Below are 22,213 nucleotides of genomic sequence, written 5' to 3' on the forward strand. Positions count from 1 at the left end.
AGCGAAGGAGGCATTGAAAGCTCGAAGCGGTGGGGGACGCGTTAAAAGACCCTGCAGAGGATTGTGGAAGGCAAAATGGCGCGGAGGAGATCGGTAGCGCACTCAAAAACTAGGGAAAAGTTTGAGTGAATCTCCCAAGAGCATCACCTACAAAGTGTGCCAAAACAAACACCTAGCAAGAAAAGGAAAAAAAAAAAAACTAGTAAAAAGAAAAATAAACAGAAAAGAAAGACAGATCAGGGAAGAGAGGGGGGAAGGAATCGGGGAAGGGAAGGGGGAAGGATCAAGGAAGAGAGGGGGAAACGATTCAGGGAAGCCTCTTGTGCTCTGCTAGGATTTGTTTTTTTGTTTTTTTTTTTTTTTCTTCCAAAGACAATTAGGTTATAATAGTGTATCCATAATTAAAAAGTTTCAAATGTCACCAATTCATTAGGAATTTTTGTTAAATTCTAATGGAAGACAAAAAAAACCCAATATATATATATATATATATATGTTGTCAGGCTGACCCACGGTCAAGCCGTGGGTAATTCCATTTTTTTTAAAGAATTTTTAATTATTTAAAAATAATAATTTAAAAATACAAGGGTACAAAGGACATTTTACTTATTCTCCGGCCATCTAATGTAACTCCAAATCCTAACGGTAAAGTTGACATTGCAATTTTTTTTAAAGTTGATACACTAACTTGAGAATTTTTAAGGTTTAGTTGGATGATTACAAAAGCGCTAAAAAGTACATAAATGTTAAGTGGAGTTGTTCCTAATAATAATTAATTTTTTTTTTTAAAAAAAAAAAGCGAAAAACCTCACAAAACCCTCATAAACTTTCACGTGTTTTAAAATTACTCCTCAATATTTAAAAACTCTCAAGTTTTTGCACTGTCAATCATCCGTTAGGATTTTCAGTTAAATCTTGTCAAAATTCTCAAAATACTTTTTTTTTTAAAAAAAGAAAAACAAAAAAAATTACAAAAATTTAGGCATACGTATTTTTGTAAATTTCTAAAATCTTTGCAATTTTTTATTTTATAATAAAAAAGCAATGTAATTTTGAGCATGTGCTCGAGATTTAAGTGCATGAATTCTGCACATAAGAGTTTTCTATAATTTGTTCCAACCTGATTTAGTTACATTAATTAGTTACATCGTCCGATTCAATAACCGAATATTCTAATAAAGATAAATTGATAATTTCCGCTTGGATTGAACTTTTATAACTCTATTCCTTGGAGAAAGTGAACGTTCAAGGAGTATTTATATATGCAACCATCAGTTCCCATGTCTGATATTGACTTTTCTTATGATGGTGGTTTCTGGTGTGGATTGGTTGACTTACATGTCAGGTCCCATTCTACCAGCCCGGATTGAGATTCCATGCAATTCAACGGTCTAGATATTGCACCGGATGTATTAAATTTTTTTCGATCGTTCATTTTAAAGGAACAATTTGACAACAAAGTAAAAATCAAATTTGTCCCACAATGCACCCAACAACCTTTTTTTATTTTTTATTTTTTTTTAATTTTTATTTTTTAGCTTTGCTGTCAAGATTTGAAGTGAACGATTAAGAAAAAAATGTATGATATCGTGTGTATTAAAGTAATGATTAAATAATTAAATTTATCTTTTCCTAGAAGCTTAAGTTTTTGGGATGAATGGTAATTTAACATGATATCAAAGCCAAAGGTCCTGGAATCGAATCTTGATTCCGTCAATTCACTCTTATTTAAATTAAATATTTCACGTGTTAGGCATCACCTATTAAAAAAAGACTTTGAGCCCACACGTGAGAGAGAGTATTAAAGTAATGATTAAGTGATTAAATTTATCTCTTCCTAGAAGTTTAAACTTTTGAGATGAATGATAATTTAACGGTGTGGAATACCCTAAATATTGCACCCATCTAAATCCCAAACACCCTGTACTAGTCGCAGGTCTTGTAGTCAAAAAATGCGTCCCTGAGTGGTAGCAGCACCACTTGCAATGGAGTTTACGCGCGTTCAAAGTCAAGCTTGTAGAATTTTAAAGCATGGATAAAATCATATGCAGCATGCATATATAAAAACAGGAGTCAGGAGGGCTTAAGGCTTGCGTCTCTCCATCTCAGACTACTCCTCCTCCGGCCTGGCCGGCGCTCATAACAAATTGGCTTCTACAAGCTTTGTGTTTTCAAGTTTACAGGATGAGTTGTTTTCCAGCGAAGGTGATGGCAACACTAGTTGCAGTACTGTTCCTGCTTGTGGGTGGAATACATATCCCACCAACTTCTGCATCACTTTCTTATGGTAATTAACATGACCCCTTTTCTTTCTCTCTCTCTCTCTCTCTCTCTCTCTCTATATATATATATATATATATATATACATGCAGCTCATTTCTCACCTGCTAAGATCTTTCTTTGGCCTCAAAGGTGGTCGGAAGAGTTTGTCGCTTGATGGCTCGACGATGACAGTACCAAAATTACAAGGCAGCTCTAAAGGTCTCAACATTACTTGTAACAAAATAGTTTTCTCCCGGAGCCTAAGAGAAGGAGGTGGACCGGGGATGCCTGCACCTGCCCGAAACCCCCCTATCGATCATACCCCGGGGCCTAAGGTAAACAAAAAATGATTCTCTCAATTTCATTTGAAATAGAAAATATTTATTTAGTGCATTTAAAAAGATAAATTTGTCCAAAAAAATAAAAAAATAAAAAATTATCCTCTTAATTGCACTAAATGAATATTTTCAATTTCAAATGAAATGGAAACAATCTATTTCCCCGGTTGACGTGGGGATGAAAGTTTAAAAAATAAAAATTAAGAGGCAAAAGTTTGATTTTTAAATAATTATAAAGATATTTTAAATAATTTTTAAGAATATTTTGAAGTTTGGAATTGGGGGCCTAAGCCTCCCCGGCCACCTCTTTGTAGTTTCACCGAATAAACCCGATCGAGTCTGAGCCTGCATCTCCGCCTCAGATTCTATGATTATCTATGGTTGTATTAAATTTATATAAAGCTTGTTTTTATATAAATGTTTAGAAGTTTAGTCATAAATTGATTATGAAAAATATTTTATTTCAGAATTATAAATGCCCCCTCAATAAAGTATAAACCCGTTCCTGACGAAGAGCATGGAATATATATGCCCGAACCTCTTCCATTCTATGATTATCTCTATGTTTCTGACTTGGTGGCTCAAAAACAAGCCAAATTTCCTTCTTTATGTTTTTTTTTTCTTTTCTTTTTGAGGTGCCTGTTAAAATATCAAAGAGGGAATTTGAGGCCTTTCAGTATATGTACGCACTTGATTGATTTAGATATGTCATATGTCATATGTGCACGATGTTTTTTTTTTTTTTTTGATCCACGTCATTTACTTATTAGAATTGCTAGCAATTAATAGTTCAATATCTTTTTCTTTTCTTTTTTTGGAGGGTTATGTTATTTATTGATAAAGTGACACAAAATACTAGTTTCATATTTATATCTAGATAGTTAAATACAAAAAGCAATTTATATTTTTCGTTAAGCTACAACAAAAGGCACGGAGTATGAGTATTAATGACTATGGTCTTCCATTAGCCCACTAAAATTCAAAATACAAAGTATTATATTTGAAATGACTTGGGAAAAAGTACTAATTAACCACATCTACTCTATCACCCTAAAATGATGAATCAATTTAGAATTTTCTTATACTCACTTATAAAGCTAGTTTTAGCTAATAAGTAAGTAATGTTGGACTTAGCACACCTCTGACGTTCTCGTTAGTACCACTTCATGCGATGCTAATAGTATCACATAGCATTAAATATGAGATATCACTCCAAAAGAGCATGTGTGACAACTTAGGAAAAACCGTTAACCGCATCTGTGCTATCACATCAAAAGTATTAGCCAATTTAATTAGAGATTTTTTAGAATTACTTATAAAGCATATATAGTTTCACCTACTAAATAAGTTATGTGAGACTTAGCACCTATTAGTCTCTTTATAAGTCAGCCTCTTTATATACGTAGGTTACTTATTTTCCCAATATGAAAATGGGAGTTGAACTCTTAATTAGTTTTGAAGATGCAATTTTTATCAAAGAAAAAACACACGCCGGCTACAAATTGAGAAACAAAATATATATATATCAACCTGCAAATATAAATATGAGTGTGGGCAATAATAATAATAATAATATAATACTAAAGTGAGTAGAAAATTAAGATAATAAAGAATGTGTTAGAGCGTGTATAAAAAAGGATAGGTGGACTCGATAAATTTTGAAGCTAAGACAACAAATTTTGGTGATGCCTTTTTATATATTTAAATATTTAATTAATTAATATTAATTTTAAATATTCCTCTCGATTATTTCCCTTAATGTTTTTCAAACGGCATTACTACAAATGTCAATTTTTTTTTTTTTTTTATAAAAAATAAAAGTTTAAAATTGTACCGGAAAGATTTTATTTATACGGAATTTTTTTTTTAATATTGAGGAATGGGAAAATATATATATATATATAACAAAATTAAAAAGTTATGAGTTTAGTTACTGCTTCAACTAATTGCCTTAATTAGGCTAAATATTTTCCAGCGGGCACTTTCCGGGAGGCAAAAGTGAGAAGTAGACCGTCTTTGGCTTGGAGAAGTATACTCTCGGCTAAAGATTTATTATTTACGGGCTTAATTTGGCGAGTAGGAGATGGAAAAAATGTATCAATTTGGATTGATAAATGGATTCCAAAACCATCTTCTTATACTATTCAGTCTCCATGTCGAACCCTCCCTAGAGGAGGGAAGGTTTGTGAGTTGATTGAGCCGACATCATTAAGATGGAACATGCCTCTAATTCGGGAGATTTTCTGGGAAGAAGAAGCCAATCTAATCTGTGGAAACCCACTGAGCAGATATAAAAATCAAGACAGATTGATTTGGAATTTCCCAAGCACAGGAGAATTTTCGGTCAGAAGTGCTTACCACCTGGAGTTGGAGAGAATTGCAGAAAATAAGGGTGGAGGATCCAAAAAGTCAGGGCTTAATGAAATCTGGAAATATATTTGGGAACTAAGGGCTCCCAACGCTACCAAAATGTTTATATGGAGAGCTTGTAATAATATTCTTCCTACTAAGGAAAATCTTAAACACAGAGGGGTCTTGAAGGAGGCTAACTGTATTTTCTGTAATCATGAAATTGAAACTACTGCACATGCCTTATGGCACTGCCCAGCGGCACAAGACGTTTGGAGTGCCAGTGAAAGATCTCTGCAAAAAAGTGCTTGCACGGAGGAGGGATTTCTGGAGATTTTTGAGTTCTTTTTTCACAGGAGCAATATGGAGGTAATGGGTATTTTTGCTACTACTACCCGTGAGATTTGGAGGAGAAGAAATGAGGTTACCCATGGTGATCAGGTTAAACATCCTAGTGCGGTGGCCAAGGATGCAGTGCAACAATGGAAAGAGTGGGAACAAAATTTGACGAAACAGGAGGAAGCAGCTGAAAGTTTAAATACTGTGCCTGAATCTACTGTGCGGTGGAAAGCCCCTGAATATGACACGTACAAAATAAACTGAGATGTGGCAATAAAAATGGATTCTAGAAGGATGGGTGTGGGTGTCATTATAAGGGATTACATGGGGCAAGTCTGTGCAGCCTCTTGTTTTTTTCTGGAAGGATGTCCGGATACTGTAGTGGCGGAAGCTATGGGAGCTCTTTATGCGTTGGAATATGGTAGAGACTTGGGATTTCAAAATATTATATTGGAAGGAGATGCCAAAACAGTGGTCCAAGCTATTATCGGGAGATTTTCTTGGTGCAAATTGGGCCAAATTATTGAAGATATCTATGCTATTGTGCCGGTGTTCAGGAGCTGGAGGGTGGAGCACGTAAAACGAGAGGCTAATGAAGTAGCTCATGGCTTGGCAAGGATAGTGGAAAATACAGAAGTTTCTAAAATTTGGATAGAAGAAATCCCGAATATCGTGAGTCATACGGTTTTATTAGAGCTACCTGTTTTTGGAGGTTAGAGCTATTTGCTCTTGATATTTAGAGTTTTGACTCTAGATGTTTTGTATCTTTTCAGATAATTTGACTGAGATCAGTTTTTTATTCAAAAAAAAAAAAAACTAATTGCCTTAATTTTACTACTACTATTTGGAGTCGCCGTAACTAATTGCCTAATCGCGTAAATATTTAGCCGATTAAAAAAATAATAGCCCAAATAGAGAATATTTTTTTATTAGGTATTTTACGCAAAGTTGCTGGATAAAGAGAGCAAATTTACCGAGCGAGCTTAATTGCTACAATCTTGTCATGGCATCTCACTCGGCCACCATCTTCCACGGCTTCCCTTCCAAATAACTGCTATCAACGGCCTTCCACCATTAATCATGGGAGGGAATCCAATTCCACTTCCTGGTAGAATTATCACAGCCTATATAGCAAAATATTGATCCAATTCCAATGTTCTTTCACCACCATTTTCTTCACTTAGAACTCTCCAAGATTTACCAATCACTGTCAAGAACCAAACAACTGCATGCTTTTATCATAAAGACCTACCTCCTTGACCCATTTTATGCAGCCAGACTAGTAAGATTTTATGCCATCAATAACGACATTTGCGCTGCGCGCAACTTGTTCGAAAAAACGCCCCACCGGAGTGTGTTTCTTTGGAATTCAATAATTCGAGCATATGCGCAAGTCCACAACTTTGGTGAAGCATTATCTCTCTTTAACATGATGCTTAAAACTGAAACTAAACCTGATAGTTTTTCTTATGCTTGTATTCTACGAGCGTGCTCTGAGGACTTCAGTTTCGATGCACTGAGACTTGTTCATGGAAGAGTAATAATCTCTGGGTTGGGATTGGATCCCATTTGTAGTAGTGCATTCGTGATGGCTTATTCCAAACTTGGTCTGGTTGGTGAAGCCAGTAGGGTATTTCATGGGATAGTTGAGCCGGATTTGGTGATGTGGAATTCGATGATTTCTGGTTATGGATGTTGTGGATTTTGGGATGAAGCGCTAGAGCTGTTTAGTAGAATGAGAAGTGAGGGGAGGCGGCCAGATGGATATACAGTAGTCGGGTTGCTTTCAGGTTTAGCATATTCCAGCTTGCTGAGTGTTGGCCAAGGAATACATGGATTTTGTCTGAAAACTGCCTTTCATTCTAATGCTCATGTAGGCAGTGTACTTGTGAGCATGTACTCGAGATGTAAGTGCATGAATTCTGCATATAGAGTTTTCTGTAATTTGTTCCAACCTGATTTAGTTACATGGTCTGCTTTAATAACTGGATATTCGCAATCTGGAGATTATGAGAGGGCTCTGTCTTTCTTCAAGAGACTGAACATGGAAAGTAAGAAGGCAGATCCCATTTTGATTGCCAGTGTACTGGCAGCTGCTACTCAATTAGCAAATGTAGGGCCTGGTTGTGAGATACACGGTTATGTACTTAGACATGGATTTGAATCGGATCTAATGGTCTCTTCTTCCCTCATAGACATGTATTCCAAGTGTGGTTTTGTGGGCTTGGGAATTCGTATCTTTGAGATTACGCCAAAAAGGAATATAGTTTCTTACAATTCAGTAATTTCAGGCCTTGGTTTGCATGGACTTGCCTCTCAGGCATTCAAAGTGTTTGAAGAGATACTGGAGAAAGGGCCAGTACCTGATGAATCGACTTTCTCTGCTCTCCTTCGTGCTTGCTGCCACGCTGGCCTTGTGCAAGATGGCCAGGAAATTTTCAGAAAAATGAAAGATGAATTTCAAATTCAAGCTAGAACTGAGCATTATGTTTACATGGTAAAACTCTTCGGGATGGCTGGTAAGTTGGAAGAGGCTTACAATCTTATCCAGTCTTTGCCAGAACCAGTGGATTGTGGCATCTGGGGAGCCTTTTTATCATGCTGTGATTCATGTGGAAATTCCAACCTAGCAGAAATTGTAGCTCAGCGGCTTTTTGAAGATAATCCTGAGAAAAATGCTTACAGAATCATGCTTTCTAACGTATATGCAGCTGATGGGAGGTGGGATGGCGTGCAGAAGCTGAGGAATGATATGACAGGAGGAGAACTGAGGAAAATTCCTGGGGTTAGCTGGATTGCAGGCAGTAGTATTTAACTGTTGAAAAGATATCTACATGCTTGATCATATCTTCTTCATATCATCTTGTGCCAATATTTTTGGATAAACAAGATGAGAAGCGCAGGGAGCACAGGGAACAAGTCTCGTTACGTCCCAAGAAAACAGAAACGAGAACCATTCAGAGAAAAAAAGAAACAGAGAGAGCCAAAGAGACGAAAATGTTGGGAACATGGCTCTCTTCATCTTGGGTGGCTTTGCTTGGTCTTATCACTGGTCACGAAGCTCAGTATGTGTTTCTCATTGCCTCTTTTCAAGAAAACGGGTCTGTTTCGTTTTATCTTTTTTATGGAATTTCCCTAGTTTTTTGGTGTGTTCTGTATATTGCATTTCACTGATATGATTTCATGTGCATGGGATTTTCAGCTTGTTAACTCGTGGTTCAATGTGTGAAAAGGCTTTTTGGCTGTAGATTCCAGAGCTTTGTGGAATTTGTGAGGCATGAGCGTGTGGATTTGTTAAAAATTTGAGGCCTGCCCTGCTTTTGAGTGCAATAGTAACATTCATTTGCAAATAAATACATAAATAAAAATATGATGCATTTTGAAAGGTTCCCTGGAAATGCCTGTATGATATATTATTTCTTGATTTTGTTATGGTTCTTACTTGAATGAATTTGGCATATCCCAACTGGGTTTCATTTTAGGCTTTTTTCCTTTTCCTCTGGAAGGAAATGGATATTTTCGGTCCATTCTAGCTAGGGGTGAAATAGCGGTTGCGGTTAGCGGTTAGTGGCTAAAACCGCTAACCGCAACCGCCTAGGCGGTTAGTAAATTTTACTAACCGCCTCCGCTAACCGGGTAGCGGTTAACCGCCTAGGCGGTTAACCGCCCGGTTAGCGGTTAACCGCTTTGGAATAACCGCTTTTTTTCTAACCGCTTTTTTTGGGCTTTTTTCTTTGGACCGATTTTGGGCCGAGTTTGGACCGGGTTTGGGCCGGTTTTGGGCTCACTTTAAACATTTTTTTTTCTCATTTTAAACATTTTTTTTTCCCTTTCCATGGCCATTTTAGCATTAAAAATTGCTATATACCAAAATCTTGTTGGCCACCTTCTACAAATCTACACATCATATAATATACAAATAAAATTACAATAAAATCATCACTTCACTTGTAGTCTTATACATAAACTCACAAGCAAGTTCATAAACTCACACATAGAAATAAAATAAAACACAAACAAATTCATAAACTCACAAGCAACCAAAAAAATCAACATATATGGTTAAATTTGAAGCTTGAGGCTCATTTCAATCAACCAAAAAAAGTTCATAAACTCACAACTTATTATTATTATATATATATAATATATAAATATATATTATATTTAAAAAAAAAGCGGTTAGCGAGTAGCAGTTAGCGGTTAGCGGATTTCCAAAACCTACTAACCGCTAACCGCAACCGCCTAGGCGGTTAGCGGTTTTTACTAACCGCTTTCAAAGCGGTTAGGCGGTTAGGCGGTTAGCGGTTAACGGTTATAACGGTTAGCGGTTAGCGGTTGCGGTTAGGCGGTTTTAAATTTCACCCCTAATTCTAGCTTCCCATGTCCCGAAGTGTGAATGCATGAAAACTACTAAAATTCTTTAGTGGGGATTCTCGACATCCATTTTGCTAACCTTGACAGGTCCCACTCACATATTTTCGTAAATGTATGTGGTTACCTGTTATCCTTATGGCAAGATGGTTTTAAGATCCGGTCCCGCCATACTTTTGGCAGTGAAAGCATATTCCATCTTTGTTATGATGGGTGGGGTTTGGCTTGAGGTTATATCTGTAATATTCTAGCGTTGTAAAATTTCCTTTTTAAGGTTCTGATAATTGCTTTATTACTTACTGGTTTCTTCTGTGTTGTTATTTTAGGGAATTTTCTTTTGAAAAACAACACTATACCTTTGGTTTGTTTTAATTTTGAGGTCAACTATGTTCCTTGGTAAAGTACTTTTTATATAATGGACCACATGCTCAAATCTATGAGTACAGATGACAAAATCATTATTTTCTTGCCACAATACCATTGATCATACTGAAATCTGCGAGTACAGAAGGCAAAGATCATTATTTTCTGAGTTTCTACTTTCTAGTAGTTTTATATGCATGACTATTTGAATTTTTGGGGAAAGGCATGGTGATCTGCTTGATATTCCCAGAATTTATCGAGGACTTCAATTAAGATTTACTGGAATGCGGACTTGGAGGGTCGCCGCTATTGACATGAGAAAAATTAAAAAGTCATTAGATGTCGCCGCTATTGACATGAGAAATGTTTGGATTAAAATCATATATTGAGGTCTCCGGACATTGTGAAAAGGAAATAAATAAATATTTATTATTCACCAATAATTAATATAAAAGAAATAATGACATTATCGGAGGTGACTTTTTGTGAAATAACTTTTTTTTATTATATATGTAGGGTTAATAGCATTCCCAAAATTTATTTATTTATATTTTTTTAATTTCCTCATATCATCAGAGGCGACTACCAGAGTCGCAGCTGTTGTAAACCAAATAGTGGCGACATTAAATTGCCGCTAATAACTTTTTAATTTTTGTTTTTTAATTTTTCTCATGTTAATAGAGTTGTGCGCCAAATATATATAGCGGCGACACTACGTCGCTGCTAATAACTTTTTAATTTTTCTCATGTCAATAGCAACGATAATCGTACTCGCTGCTATTAACCCCTCATCAGCGGCAACTATTAGAGTCACCACTGTTGTGCACCAAATAGCGGCGACATGCTAATGACTTTTTATTTTTATTTTTTAATTTTTCTCATATCAATATATAGCGGCGACCCTCAAAGTCGCCGATGTTGTGCACCAAATCTCGGCGACGCTAATGACTTTATAATTTTTCTCATGTCAATAGTGCTGACCCTCAAAGTTGCCGCTATTGATCCCTCAACAGCGGCGACATTATTGGGTTCGCTACTAAATACCAATTTTTTTGGTATTTAGCATTCACTATTAGCAGCGACTTAGATATTGCCCCGCTAATGACCTATCATTAGCGGCGACCCCAAGGTCGCCACTAAACAGTTGGTCGCTAATGACCATTTTTCTTGTAGTGACATGTCTGATATTGAAGTAAATGGTTGCATGTATAGAATTAAATACTCCTTCAATGTTCACTTTCCCCAAGGAATAGAGTTATAAGAGTTCAATCCAAGCGGAGGTTATCAATTTATCTTTATTAGAAATGGGTTGCTACCTTGGTTTTAATGTTTTTATTTTTTCTCCTCTAGGTTTTAAAACATGACAAATCTAGTACCTCACATATGAAAAAAGACGGAATCACTACCTCCGTTAGTTTCCGTCCATCCCAATTAACGATAGTTCACGTTATCTACTCTTATATCGCGACACGTGTCCTAAAAATAAAAAATAAAAAATTGAAAATTCTATGGGGCTGGCTGGCCACCACCAAGGACCAAAAAGGGGGTGGCCCAGTGGCCATGGGGGTGACTTCGGCCACCCTCTACCACCCCCTTTGGCCTTGGGGGTGGCCGAGGCCACCCTCAGACCGCCTTGAGGGTGGCTAAGGCCAAACTGGGGGTGGACGGCCACCCCCTGGGGGTGGTTCGGCCACCCCATAGAATTTTCAAAATTCTTTTTTAAGGTTTATTTTATTATTATTATTTAATTTTAGAAAAATGATAAAGGCATAACTTAAACCTAACTTTAGCCCAACTTTTCTTTTAAGTGTTAAAAAAAAAATTGCATGTGGAGGAGAGAGAGAGAGCCTTAAACTAGAGAGAGAAAGAGAAATTTAGTCTAGAAGTTGGGTCAAAGTTAGGTTTAAGTTGTGGCTGTATCACACCTCTTATTTTCAGGACACGTGTTGCGATATAAGAGCAGATGATGTGGACTGCCATTAATTGTGATGGACGGAAACTAACGGAGGTAGTGATTTCGTCTTTTCCCATTTGTGAGGTACTAGATTTGTTATGTTTTAAAACATATGGTGAAAAAAAAAAAAAAAACATTAAAACCCAAGTACGTACCAAAAAAGTTATTAACCTTATTTCTAATAAAGATAAATTGATAACCTCCACTTGGATTGAACTTTTATAACTCTATTCCTTGGGGAAAGTGAACGTTTAAGGAGTATATTTAATTCTATACATGCAACCATTTACTTCAATGGGCCTGTTTGAGTGTGCGTTTGAGGGGTCTAAAAGTATATTTAACACTCAAAAGTCGTTTGAATAAAAACGTATCCGTTTGGTAAAAACGTTGAAAGCGCTTTTAAGGGTTTAAAAATGGTCAAAACACACTTTTGGCAAAAGCTTAAAAATGAAGCTTTTGCTAAAATACATTTTTTTATTTATTTAAAAGCTCTATTTCTCAAACACAATCCCAAACATGTTCAATATCAGACATGTGAACCTTCGGTATCAACCATCCCATGTCTAACTTTCCCATGTGTGATATTGACTTTTCTTATGATGGGTGGTTTCTGGTGTAGATTGGCTGACTCGCATGCATGTCAGTTCCCATCAGCCTGGATTGAGATTCCATTCAATACAACGGTCTAGATATTGCACCGGATGCCTTAAATTTTTTTGATCATTCATTTTATAGGAACAATTTGACAACAAAGTAAAAATCAAATTTGTCCCACCACCCAACAACCCTTGTTTTTTATTTTTTAGCTTTGCTGTCAAGATTTGAAGTGAACGATTAAGAAAAAATGTATGACATCGTGTGGAATACCCTAAATATTGGACCCATCTAAATCCCAAACACCCTGTGTGGTAGTCGCAGGTCTTGTAGTCAAAAAACGCGTCCCTGTGCGGCACGTAGCAGCACCACTTTCAATGGAGTTTACGTTCAAGGTCAAGCTTGTAGAATTTTAAAGCATGGATAAAATCATATGCAGCATGCATATATGAAAACAGGAGTCAGGAGAGCATAAGGCTTGCGTCTCTCCGTCTGAGACTACTCCTCCTCCGTCCTGGCGCTCATAACAAATTGGCTTCTACAAGCTTTGTGTTTTCAAGTTTACAGGATGAGTTGTTTTCCAGCGAAGGTGATGGCAACACTAGTTGCAGTATTCCTTCTTGTGGGTGGAATACATATTCTACCAACTTCTGCATCACTTTCTTATGGTAATTAACATGACCCCTTTTCTTTCTAATTATATATTTATATATATAAAGCTCATTTCTCACCTGCTATGATCTTTCTTTGGCTTCAAAGGTGGTTGGAAGAGTTTGTCCCTTGATGTCTCGACCATGACAGTACAAAGATTACAAGGCAGCTCTGAACGTCTCAATATTACCAGTAAGAGGAAAGTGTCCTTCCGAAGACTACGAGATGAAGTTATATTGAAGCCACCTTCACCTATCCCAAACCAACGAACAGAACAAGCGTCAAAAGGTCACAAGAGGGATGTGGGGGACGAAATTAAAATATGAGAAAAAATAAAAAAATTGATTATAAAAATATTTTAACAGAATTTTGAAAAATATTTTGAAGTTTTGGGACTGCACCCCAAGGAAAGCATGTTTTTATATAAATATTTAAAAGCTTAATTAGTCATAAATTGATTGTGAAAAAAATACTACTCTTTATATTTTATTTTAGAATTATACATTCCCCTTCTATAAACAATATTCTAGTTCCGTTTCAGACCAAACCATGGAATAAGCCCGAACTTCCGTCTTAGAGTCTATGATTATCTGTGTTTCTGACTTTGTTCTCTAGATATGTGATTCCCAAAACGAAAGTCATGTTCAAATTAACTTGTGAAAGTTATATTTATTTATTTATTTATTTTTCAAGGTGCTTGTTAAAATAATAAGAGGAAATTCGAGGTCTTTCAAATTAACACGTTCTAACACATTTTCTATTATCTTTTCTACTCTCTTCAATATTACATTATTATTGCCAACACTCATATTAGAAACTAATATGAGTGTTGGCAATAATAATGTAATATTGAAGAGAGTAGAAAAGATAATAGAAAATGTGTTAGAACGTGTATAAAAAAGGACACGTCGGCTCAATAAATTCGCACCCCCAAGGGCCAAACCCACTAAACCCATTAATTATTTTTGGTGGGATTGGCCCTTGGGGTGGCCAAACCACTCTCAAAGGGCCAACCAGCCAGTGGGAGTGGTCGAAGCCACCCCCATGGCCCTTGGGGGTGGATCGGCTACCCCCAAGGGCCAAACCCACCAAACACATTAATTTTTTTTTCCTTTTTTCTTTTTGGCCCAAGCTTGGGGGTGGCCAATCCACCCACAAGGGCCATGAGGTGGCTTCAGCCACCCCCAACCAGCCCTTGGGGGTGGTTCGGCAACCCCCAAGGCCCAACTAGGGTGACCATCCACCCATTTTTATTTTTTAATTTATTTATTAATTTTTTATCATTTTAATTTTGATTTTAAAATTAATAGATTTTAAAGAATAAAAAATTAAACTAGGCCATGCTACCTAGGATTAAAATAGGTAAAAGATGGACTTTTTATTGCAACCAAGCATTTATCTATGTATATATAACGAACAAAAAACTTTCGAGGAAAAAAAAAAAAAAAGAACAAGAACAAGAACAGAGAGAGGGATTAACCTGCTCACAAAAGCTGAGATTATTGGAGTAAGCCACCATCAACCGACAACCGTCCACCTTAGCACACTCCCTTTCAAAGATCCTAATGACTGCTGTCACATTCCTGAACGATCTCCGTCCTGTCCGCATAAACATGGTCATACCAATCACCGGCACTCCCCGGCCATTGACGTCGGCAACCCTACCTTCTAAGCTGACGTTACAATACACCCAACTCACAAAACTGACCAGAATCTTCAAACCCATAATTATTCATCAAAGCCCAGTTAAAAAAAAACAGAAAGGAAAATTTAAAAAAAAAAAAAAAAAAAAAGCAAAACACACAGAGAGAACACAAACAAGCAAAAACAGAGAGGTCATAAGTTCATCAGATCCAAAGAAACTTACAGAGAAAGACTTACGAAGAGGTTATCTCTGTCTGAGTGTCTCACTCAACCAAACACACCAGATTTTTTAGCTGAAAATCCACAGTTATCTCAAAGAATTGTTAGAACGTATCGTCAATTCTGCATTTCTCTCAATATTTGTTGGATATCTGATAGAAAATCCAAGAAATAGTATAACTTATATGCCGTCGTTGCATAAAAGAGAGGTTTTCTGCCACCAATAAAAGAAAGACATGTTAGCTTAAGCACGAAAATTATCTACAAGTAAAACACACTGGATTATGAACTGAGAGAAAGAAGAGAGACCCATGCGGCCATGCCGGAGGGGATGTGGCTGAGGTGCAGCCGGACCCCTAGTGCCAAACCCTTGTTTTTTTCTATTTATTTATTATTATTTTTTTTTGGAGGGTTTGGCTTTAGGGATTGGCCGAATCATCCCCTTGGGCCACCCCCAAACTAGCTGTTTGAGGATGACCGAACCACCCCCAAGGGCCAAACCCTCAAATTTGTTTTTGAGGGTTTGAGCCCTATGGGGTGGCCATAAGGCCAAACCCCATATCTTTATTTTTTATTTATTTATTTATTTATTTTTTTAAATATGCCGTGCCACCTAAAAATTTAAATATCACACCACGTGTAAGGATAACATGACACTCAGTTAAAAAATTTAACAAAATCTTGACGGAAGTATCAGGTGAGTTTATTTGTTTACCATAGATATACCATTTGTGACATTTTTAAAAACTCAGATGACTATTTAATTTTGGTGCAAACTACAATTTTTAGAAAGGTATTTAATCCTAATAAATAAATAAATTTGCTACAATGATTCTCGACTTGTAGCTAATTATTATAGCAAAATGTTGCTTTATTTTATTCAATCTCAACAGCGGTACTTTTCTTACAAAAAAAAAAAAAAAAAAACAGCGGTACTTTTCGGTTATTTTAATGTTTCTCTTCTCAATGTCATTGGGAAAAGTATGACCGTTGGGAAAAAAAATGACAATTGGGAAAATATGACGATTAGAAAATATAACCGTTGGAAAAAGAAGATGGTTAGAAAAGATGAATGTTTGCAAATATGGAATAACAATAATAATAATAATAATAATATGAAAAGATTTTACTTAAACCCCTAAATTTTTAGCCCTTTTGCAGTCATCCCCTAAACTTTTTAAAACTCTCAATTAGTGCATCCAACATTAAAAAGTTTCCAATGTCACCAATTCGATCATTAAGAATTTCTGTTAAATTCTAATGGAGGACGTAAAAAACTCAAAATATCCTCTCTTTTTTTTTAATTGTTGTCGGGTTGACGGTCAAGCCGTGGGTAATTCCATTTTTTTTTAAGAATTTTTAATTATTTTAAAAAATAAGAATTTTTAAATATAGGGGTATAAAGGACATTTCACTTATTCTCCATCCGATATATATATATATATATATATATATATATATATATATATATATATAACCTCAAATCCAAATAGTAAAGGTGACATTGCAAATTTATTTAAGAGTTGATACACTAACTTGCGAGAGTTTTTAAAGTTTGGGGGATGATTACAAAAGTGCTAAAAGTTCATAAATATTAAGTGGAGTTGTTCCTAATAATAATAATAATAAAAGCGAAAAATTCACAAAACCCTCCTAAACTTTTATACGTTTTGAAATTACTCATCAATGTTTAAAAACTCTCAAGTTTTTGCAATGTCACTCATCCGTTATGATTTTCAGTTAAATCTTGTCAAAATTCCCAAAATACTTTTTTTAATTTATTAAAAAAAAATTACAAAGATTCAGTGTACGTATTTTTTGTAAATTTCTAAAATCTTTGCTATTTTTTTTTTTTTAATAATAAAAAAAAATGTACTTTTGAGCATGTGCTCGAGATTTAAGTGCATGAATTCTGCACCTAATTAGAGTTTTCAATAATTTGTTCCAACCTGATTTAGTTACATTTAGTAACATGGTCTGCTTCAATAATAGAATATTTGATCAGTACGGAGTCTAATAAAGATAAATTGATAATCTCCGTTTGGATTAAACTTTTATAACTCTATTCCTTGGGAAAAGTGAACGGTCAAGGAGTATTTCTATATATGCAACTATCAGTGCCCATGTCTGACATTGACTTTTCTTATGATGGTGGTTTCTGGTGTGGATTGGCTGACTTGCATGTAAGTTCCCATTCTATCAGCCCGGATTGAGATTCCATGCAATTCAACGGTCTAGGTATTGCACCGGATGGATCGTTCATTTTAAAAGAACAATTTGACAACAAAGTAAAAATCAAACAACCTTTTTTTTTTTTTTTTTTTTTTTTTTTTTAAGCTTTGCTGTCAAGATTTTAAATAAACGATATTAAGAAAAAAATGTATGACATCGTGTGGAATAACCTAAATATTGCACCCGGCCATCTAAATCCCAAACACCCTGTACAATGCACCAATTCCGGTCCTAGTCGCAGGTGATCTTGTAGTCAAAAAAGGCGTCCCTGTTTGGTATAGCAGCACCACTTGCAATGAAGTTTCCGCGCGTTCAAAGTCAAGCTTGTAGAATTTTAAAGCATGGATAAAATCATATGCCGCATGCATAAAAACAGGAGTCAGGAGGGCTTAAGGCTTGCGTCTCTCCGTCTCAGACTACTCCTCCTCCGTCCTGGCGCTCATAACAAATTGGCTTCTACAAGCTTTGTGTTTTCAAGTTTACAGGATCATGAGTTGTTTTCCAGCAAAGGTGATGGCAACACTAGTTGCAGTATTCCTTCTTGCGGGTGGAATACATATTCCACCAACTTCTGCATCACTTTCTTATGGTAATTAACTTGACCCCTTTTATTTCGCTCTCTCTATATATATAAAGCTCATTTCTCACCTGCTATGATCTTTCTTTGGCCTCAAAGGTGGTCGGAAGAGTTTGTCGCTTGATGGCTCAATGATAACAGTACAAAAATTACAAGGCAGCTCTGAAGGTCTCAATATTACTAGTAAGAAGATAGTTTACTTCCGGAGCCTACGAGGAGGAGGTATATTGGAGCCACCTTCACCCGGCCGAAACAAAGGACCATCACCGGGCGACGGTAACTAGAGGGGATGTATGTGGGGGACGATAATAAGCCCGAACCTCCGTCTTAGATTGATCGATGAATATCTATGTTTCTGACTTTGTTCTCTAGAGATGTGATTCCCGAAACGAAAGTCAAGTTCAAACTTGTGAAAGTTTTTATTTTATTTTTTGAGGTGCTTGTGAAAATAATAAGAGGAAATTTGAGGTATTTCATGATCAGTCTATGTACGAACTTGATTGATTTAGATATGTGCATGATAAAGGGACGATCATTTATAGTTCTTGATAATAACATTTGAAGCTTTAATATTATTTCAATTAGTAGATTTACCAAATCAATTACAGCAACTAACTACCATCAATTCATAACCTGCCAAAACTGGTACTGCAGTAATCAATTGGTCTAGGTTAACCTTTCTTAGCCTACCAATTGCATTGCCAATATTGTATATGTCACAATCACGTTGTCATCTCCATCATCATCATAAAGCTGGATCACCCGTGATAGGAAGCCTGCAAAACTATGGATCCGTGTCGAAATAGAGTTGTAAACCATCGGAGCATAAGCCTACAGATGGCCGGGAGAAAAAAAAAATCTCAAAGGAAATCACCCTTGTTTGAAAGTGGGTCTGGTGGAATCATCCATGGCAGAACCATGCATGTATCCTTTTATATGATCAGCACTGACTCTTATGATAGTTTAACAATTTCTAAACATGCCACATCTATGATAAATCCATGTGGATCTTCAAATCAATGGCTCAATGGCCAATAAGTACACTTGATTTTGATAGGAATATATAGGTGCCGGTTGATGATCACTTGAAATGAAAAATAGACTACAGCACCCCAGCTTAATCGAGAATGAGAACAAAGCTAGATCTCTATGATCAAGCTAGTGCCAGACTAAACAATTGAATTATATTTCTGCTTTAATTGGTGATTCCTATGTTGTTTTAAATACTGTGTTATGATTTTAAGTGTTTCACATGACTTAATTAGTACAATTTTAATCATATGTATATAAGTTTTTGATTACCCTCTACTTGCAAACCAATTTTTAAATGTGAGTTCTATTCAAAATTTCTATCATTAATTTGGTATTAATTAAAGCCACCACCATGTCGAATATGGGATCGAATGCAAATCTTGAGTGTGGGATTGAATAGGTTGCGACTTGTAGACCTTTTTATGTAAAGTTTTAGTAACAACATAAAACTACTTTTTAATAGGATTCATTGTTCACCAACAAAAAATGTCTGGAACTTCTTTACAAAGTTACCTAATAGTCTATATGAGCGTCACGTACCACAACATAAGCAAAAGCAACTAACGTATATATATATAGTAAGTACTATTGCGTGACCTAGCACGTCAATTTACTAGAAATTTGTAATAAGTCATTGAATACTACCATCGGATAGATATTGATAGAGTGGGCACACTACAAAATATATATATATATATATATATATATATATATATATATATATATTGGTGACTCAACTTTAGTGACGTTTTAAGACCCAAAAAAATGTCATAAAAGTTTAGATTGGCTCTAGCGTTTTGAGAAGATTTATCCCATCTTCTTCCTGTTATTCTTGCATTTCACGAAGTGATGCTAGCTGCATAAGTAGCACAAAAACATTAGTTTAATATCCATATATTAATAACTGAATACACAAATTTTTATCTTTTTAGTTATACTACAACAAATGGCACGAAATATGAGTACTGCAAAAACGTCAAAGAAAAACATACAACAATTTTCATATCTACGATTCTACGTACATATTGGAGAAACATTTAGTAGTTGAATAGTGCTCACCGTACTGATCACCTTATGCAAAAACAAAAGTATTTTTTTTTTCTCTAACATTCTCTTCTCTCAATATAAAGAATACAAAAATTATTGAAAAGGAAATTATTTAAATGAAATAATAAAAGTATATATATAAAGTAAAGAGTCGGCCGGATATGGGTTACATGGTCTGCTTTAATAACTGGATATTCGCAATCTGGAGATTATGAGAGAGAGGGCTCTGTCTTTCTTCAAGAAACTGAACATGGAAAGTAAGAAGGCAGATCCCATTTTGATTGTGAGATACATGTTTATGCCGCCTTTTAATATTTTTTTTAAAAGTAATATTATTTTTTTGAGTGATACAAGAAATACTTTTAGCATTACTAATTAATTATCATACAAACTAGAATAAGGACCAATATTTCTCTCGTCTATCCATATTTTTTAATGAAAAAAATGTTTTAATTTAAATATCAGTCTCATCTATATCTTATTTAACATAAATGAGGGGTGTTTTATCCGACTCTTGAAAAAAAAAAACCTGTCCATTCAGTTCTCAAGAACCGTTCAATATAAGGAATCCATATTGACGGGGGCTAGGTGGCTAAGAGTCTTTTCACTTGAATTGCATATCCTGTACCACCCGTTTTGTTGGAGGATAAATCTAGCTATAGCTGGTCGGTATAGTCAAGACTACCTTTCCAATGCGGTATAGTCAAGACTACCTTTCCAATGTTTTGGACCTGTCAAGCCGTTTGATGGAAAATGATTTTTAAAAAATATTTTCATAAGTTTTAGTATTTGATGTAACCGAAAATAATAATCAACAAGAAATATTTTTTATTTAATTGAAAATTTTCATTAATTTTTGGAAAATGGTCTCAAATTTTTAAAATCGTAAACTATTTTTCGAGTTTGAGTATCTCATTCTCAAATCCATAGACATAGCCGAGATGTTGTCAAGACCTCGCCGGGACTTCATCAGGTCACCGTCGGGACCTGGTTGGGATCATGCCAGGACCCGAGACACTGCTGAAACCCAGACAGAACCTAGTCGGAACCCCTCCGGGACCGGCCAGTCAGGACACTGCTAGGACCTAGATGGAGCCCAAGCAGAACATCGTCGAAACCCGGTTGAGACATCGCCAGGACCCGGAAGGGACTCACCAAAACCCCGTCGGGCCATCACCAGGACCCGACCGAGACACCGCTAGGATGCGAACGGGACCCAATCAAGACTCGTTAGGACCCAATTAAAACATTATTGTAATTTAAAATTTCATATAATTGAATGAAATATATATATATATATATATAATGATAATGTGATTTTCGGTACGCACCAAACGTTGAAAAATGGTTTCAAGAAAATCATTTTTCTGAAAAATATTTTCTGTTAAAAATATTTTTTGACGAAAAACATTTTATGTTAAAACAAACAGAACCTAATTAAGTGAAATATCAGCCTATACAACATCATTTGATTATCTACTGCCATGGATAATTCTTTCATCTCAGGGATCCTCTCCAAGTTTGTGAAATAAATTGCTGCAAAAATTCGTATTTTTTTTTTAAAAAAATCTTTGTTTTAATTATCTGTAATTTTCTTCTTGTTGTTATAATTTAATTTTCATTATATATATATATATATATATATATATCTCCTCTAGTAGTTGGCCAGTTGCAGGCTAGGCCAGCACCACTTTCAACAAAAGCCAAAAGGAGTTTACCTTCAATTATCAAAGTCAAGCTTGTAGAATTTTAAACCATGACCATTGTTCCTCTACCTTAACCATCAAGACTGGAGTCAAGAGTGCTTAAGGATTACGTCTCTCCCTGAATTCCTCCGTCCTGCTATTCATAACAACGGTGATCTGACAGGCCGGCTTCTACAAGTTTGTGTTTTCAGCTTTACAAGTACGATGAGTTGTTTTCCGGCAAAGGTGATCATAACAACAATATTAATAGTAGTGTTCCTGGAATACATCTTCTTCCAACTTCTGCATCACTTTCTTATGGTAATTAACATGACCCCTTTTCATTCTATATATATATATATATATATATATATATATATAAAGCTCATTTCTCACCTACTATGATCTTTCTTTGGCCTCAAAGGTGGTCAGAAGAATTTGTCGCTTGATGGCTCGACAGCCTCGACGATGATAGTACAAAAATTACAAGACAGCTCTTAAGGTCTCAACATTACTAGTAAGAAGATAATTTATTTCCGGAGCCTATGAGAAGGTG

The 22,213-nt window shown here is 35.7% G+C and overlaps 1 protein-coding gene and 1 pseudogene across 2 annotated transcripts; both read left to right on the forward strand.

Moving 5' to 3' along the window:
- The first annotated feature begins 5,567 nt into the window (after positions 1 to 5,567).
- LOC148587100 (uncharacterized) lies at positions 5,568 to 6,005 on the forward strand. The gene has a single exon (XM_088514483.1). The coding sequence runs from the start codon at positions 5,568 to 5,570 to the stop codon at positions 6,003 to 6,005; it is 438 nt and encodes a 145-aa protein (XP_088370609.1).
- Positions 6,006 to 6,284: 279 nt separating this feature from the next.
- LOC132173072 (putative pentatricopeptide repeat-containing protein At1g64310 pseudogene) lies at positions 6,285 to 8,650 on the forward strand (annotated as a pseudogene). The gene is made up of 2 exons (XR_015911775.1): positions 6,285 to 8,389; positions 8,491 to 8,650. The product of XR_015911775.1 is annotated as a putative pentatricopeptide repeat-containing protein At1g64310 pseudogene (transcript).
- The last annotated feature ends 13,563 nt before the right edge of the window (positions 8,651 to 22,213 follow it).

The sequence above is a fragment of the Corylus avellana genome, chromosome 3, assembly GCF_965113065.1.
Source record: "Corylus avellana chromosome 3, dhCorAvel1.hap1.2, whole genome shotgun sequence".
Taxonomy (NCBI): domain Eukaryota; kingdom Viridiplantae; phylum Streptophyta; class Magnoliopsida; order Fagales; family Betulaceae; genus Corylus; species Corylus avellana.